This window comes from Aphanomyces astaci, assembly GCF_000520075.1.
Source record: "Aphanomyces astaci strain APO3 unplaced genomic scaffold supercont1.166, whole genome shotgun sequence".
NCBI classification, from domain to species: domain Eukaryota; phylum Oomycota; class Saprolegniomycetes; order Saprolegniales; family Verrucalvaceae; genus Aphanomyces; species Aphanomyces astaci.
The window spans coordinates 28,325-32,443 of record NW_009798429.1 but is presented as its reverse complement, the minus strand read 5'-3'; the positions used below and the strand labels follow the sequence as shown (position 1 = coordinate 32,443).

The 4,119-nt window shown below is 52.5% G+C and overlaps 3 protein-coding genes across 3 annotated transcripts; 2 read left to right on the top strand and 1 right to left on the bottom strand.

Annotated features, from left to right (window-relative positions):
• Nucleotides 1-344: 344 nt before the first annotated feature.
• On the top strand, nucleotides 345-638 carry H257_18452 (hypothetical protein; the record flags this gene model as incomplete). The annotated part of the gene is made up of 1 exon (XM_009847508.1): nucleotides 345-638. The coding sequence occupies one exon, from the start codon at nucleotides 345-347 to the stop codon at nucleotides 636-638; it is 294 nt and encodes a 97-aa protein (XP_009845810.1).
• A 1,959-nt stretch (nucleotides 639-2,597) lies between these two features.
• H257_18451 (hypothetical protein) lies at nucleotides 2,598-2,789 on the top strand (the record flags this gene model as incomplete). The annotated part of the gene is made up of 1 exon (XM_009847507.1): nucleotides 2,598-2,789. The coding sequence occupies one exon, from the start codon at nucleotides 2,598-2,600 to the stop codon at nucleotides 2,787-2,789; it is 192 nt and encodes a 63-aa protein (XP_009845809.1).
• A 638-nt stretch (nucleotides 2,790-3,427) lies between these two features.
• Nucleotides 3,428-3,934, bottom strand: H257_18450 (hypothetical protein; the record flags this gene model as incomplete). The annotated part of the gene is made up of 1 exon (XM_009847506.1): nucleotides 3,428-3,934. One exon carries the CDS (start codon nucleotides 3,932-3,934, stop codon nucleotides 3,428-3,430), a length of 507 nt encoding a protein of 168 aa, XP_009845808.1.
• Nucleotides 3,935-4,119: the final 185 nt, after the last annotated feature.

Sequence of the window (4,119 nt, the reverse complement as noted above, 5' to 3'; positions counted from 1 at the left end):
TCCATCCTGCCAGGTTATGTTCGACTCATCCACAATGTCCCTTACTCATGGAAGCCTCGAAGACCTCTGGACGGACACAGTGACATCCACGACCGGCTAAGTTTGTGGCTAGACCAACCCTCGGAGGTACCTCACATGTCTCCATTACCACTTGCAACCTCAACGGCTTCAACCTTCGCGACGACTCCCCTGCATCCACTCTTGGCAAACTCCTGCCCTCCTGTGTCTTCTTTAAAGAAACCAAGTTCGAAAACGATGATCACTTCCGCACCGTTCGACGCCACATCTCCAACCATGTTGGCAATGGCGAGTTCCAGTTTTACGTGAATGACCACCGAACCAACATGCATGGACCCCACCCCCATCGTAGCAAAGGTGTCGCCACGTTTTTCCACTCGTCGATAGCCGGGTTCGCATCGCTCAAATTACTCAGCCACTGCGCATTCCCGACCGATACCTCGTTGTTCGAACGGAGTGGGATTCCACCCCTGTCTACTTCCACAACGTATATGTACCATCAACGCGATTTCGAGCCGGCCAGTCGGCACTTTGTCGGCAGCGATTTTAACCTCGCTGTGGACGCTGCTTTGGACACGACAGCATTCCACCCAAACCATCACGTCGGTAAAGATGAATAGTGTGAATGGCTGTCAGCGCTCCGTGTTGTCGACTCTTGGCGCACCAAAGAACCGAACAAAAAAGTCCTTACGGGTCTGCGTGGACGAAACCGGATCGACTACGTTTTCGCCGACGTGGAAAGGGTTGCTCACCTTCATGTGTCTCTATACATTCGATCCGGGCCAGTATAACGGTGACCACATGACCCACACCACAACTTTTGTTGCTGCGAGGACGAATGGACTCCCCAATAACTCTCGCCGCCTTTGGCGCCTCTCGCGTGAGCTGCTACGTGATGTCAGTATCGCCAGAGCAATTCAAGTCGAAGCAGGTCGTCTGCTCGATGAAATTGTTACCTCTCCAGCGTGCAACATTGGTGCCAAGTGAACTGGGTGGCCCCGTCGCATGCAAAAATAGCTGCGACGAGCCCAATACAACTCCCACTGGCTCTATCCGAAGTCACTTCGCAGGCTGCAGGCCCGATGGAATCGAACCCGTAACGACCATCAGGCTGGCCTCGTCCCCGACGAGGTTGTCCGCGCCGCCGAATCCATCTACTCATCGGCTATTGCCCAACATCGACAAGTTTGCCTTGATAAAAGTTTTGACCGACACTCGAAGTCGAATGAAAAACAAACAGCCCACTTCCTCCGCAAGTCCCCCGTGCTCAAGTCCCAATTGTATCAGCTTCGCAAAACGGTATAGTGTACGATGACCCCGCGGACGTGAGACGTGTCTTTACTGAGTACTGGTCTCAAAATATGGTGCAACCCGAGGGCCAGCCACCCACTGATCCATAAGTTTACCAGGATGTTCTCGGCCATATCACCAAAAGGCTAGCAGTTAACCACCGGGACGATCGACCCCTCGAAGCGTCAAAGCTCCGTGCTGCACTCCAGTCCATGCAATCGCTCGCATGGCTCCGAAGGATTCACCGTGGAGTCTTCCTCTTGGCACCGGACACCTTTGCCGAAATCCTGGTTCGAGTATTCAAGTGCCAGCATCACCGACCTCTTTTTCCGCACCAACGTCGTAGCGCTGTAACCCTCGTGTACAAGAAAGGTTATCGTGCTATGCCCGGTAACTACCGTCCAATCATGCTCATGCCCGTCGAGGTGAAGATCTTTCGCGCACCCTCGCATATCGACTGTCCACGGTTACCCAAACGCCGATTCATCCAACGCAGACGGGCTTTGTCAAAGTTCGACGTATGAGTATATCTCATCCAGGCCCTGCAGTATCGTGCCACTCGTGAAAGCGAGAACATTATGCGACGTTCCTCGATTTTTCCAAGGCTTATGACCGTGTTGACCACAGCTTCTTGTTCGATGTTCTTCTCAAGATGATTGGACCAAGTTTCCTGACTTAGGTCAAAGTACTTTACACAGAACCATCGGTGCACCTCCTGCTGTCCAACGCCATCGGCCCAGCCATTCATCCCAACCGTGGCACCAAAGAAGAGTGTCCATTGTCCTTCGACCTCTACATTAAGCCCCTCGGTGACATGCTTCGTGCCGCCCCCCACCTTGGTATACCTACCCTACCTGATGGTTCGGCCCACACCGATGTAGAAGAGATGCTCGTTCGTTGGGCGCACGATATGCGCAAATACGGGGTCCCAGTCACGCACCCAATGCTTCAGCTCATGGCACTCGAAGCCACCGTCGACGAGGGCTACAGTGAAAACGAGTTCAAGGCGGGGTGGCACTGGATGGTTGTATTCAAGCGACGTCAGAAGCTGTCGCTGCGTGCGCGCTCTCGTGTCGGTCAAGAGTCCAATGAAGATGGCATAGCGACGCGCCAAGAATTTTCACAGCACGTTCGGGACTTGATGGGTGAGCACGGCGCTTGATGTGGTCTACAATGCTGACCTAACTGCTGTGAAATGCGAATACCTCCCGACCAAGACCATCAACGACGTCGGCGAGAAGACCGATTGGGTGAAGTGTGGCGGAAAGACCAAGGAGTGAGTCACAGTAATGGTGTTGGCGAATTCCGCTCGAACCAAGCACCCTCTGTTCTTAATCATCCGCACGACGAAGTCCAAAGGCAAGGCCGTCGTGCAGGAGAACCTTGTTGAGCGACAAGGCTTAGGTAAACGGCTGTGGGAGTCTGTCGAGCCTATGGAAGCCAAGTTCAACTACCGGATCTACGGAAAGCCCACGGAATGATGGAACGGATCCATTTCGTTGTCGTTTTTGGAGTTCAACTTTTCCGAGCGCCCGGATCGTGACACCAACCCAGTTCTGTTGTTCTGGGATGACGTTTCGGCGCATTGGACTGAAGAAGTTGTGGCCCTACGCGACGCCCATCAACGTTGTGTTGGTGAGGATCCCACCAAGGTTTTCGTGGATTTGCCAGCCGGCGGATGCTGCGTGGAATTGTCCGTTGAAGTCCCGCCGCCGAGACAAGTGGATTGATATTTTGCGGCAAAAAATTAGACGCTCGAAGGCAATGAAGACATAGTTCAAAGTCCAGGCCCCATCGCGAGGTACAGTGGTCTCGCGGATTACGTCTGTTTGGACGTCTACCTGAATCTACAATTGTTAATGGCTTCAAGGCTTGCGATTTCATTGATGATCAAACAATTGAAACCATTGATGGCAGTGGGTATGTCGATGACGAAGTATTAGCGGATTTGATGGAAAATTTAGCTGTCGAAGCTGTGATCAACCCAACTTGTTACATACTACCTCTGTCCGAAAATAGTTACCCCAAACTGAAAAACTGAGATACGAGAAAAGTTGCCTCAAGTGTACTACTGTAAGAAATGCCTCTAATCTGACCAATGGATTACGCGCAACATACATTACAACAAGTGTTTGATGCCCAGAAGCAGCGCCAGATCCAAGTCAATGTCATCCTCCAGCTCACCGTCAACAGAGAGTTTCTCCATTTGCGAGCTGAATTCGCTCATGTCCATCGCCTGTGCCACTTCAAGTGCCAATTCGTCGATCTTCTTGTCGATATCAGTAGCACTGAGTAGTCGACACCCGTCATCAAACAGGTCACGATCAACGCAAATAACCTCGGACAACATACCCACAGCAGCCAGTTTCGCCTTCTTCATATGCGGGATTTTGTAACCGTTGTCGCCTTCCACGCACATTACCTCTTGCATGCAGCATTGCAACGTGAGAAAGTTGGCGTTCAACGTCATCATGTCGACATCCTGCCACGCTTCATCGGTTGCAGCAATGATGTCGTCAATGTTGCGCGAATAGTTCCGTTCTTCAAGAGTCTGCAACGCTCGAAAGAACCCCAGGTCCAACACGTTGAGGTCTGGCGAGTTGGGTGGCTGGAACCTCACTTGCATGGCCCACCCGCCGCCGGTGCACGCAGCAACGATGCGAGGGTCCGATGGGGAACGTGAGGCTTGGCGTTGTCCTGCTAGATTATCACTCCCTTGGGTCTCACCTTGGGACCAATTTCGCTTTGATAGCGGGGATGACCTTGTCGAGAAGCATGGTCGTGTAACTTCGCGAGTCACGCTGACCGGCT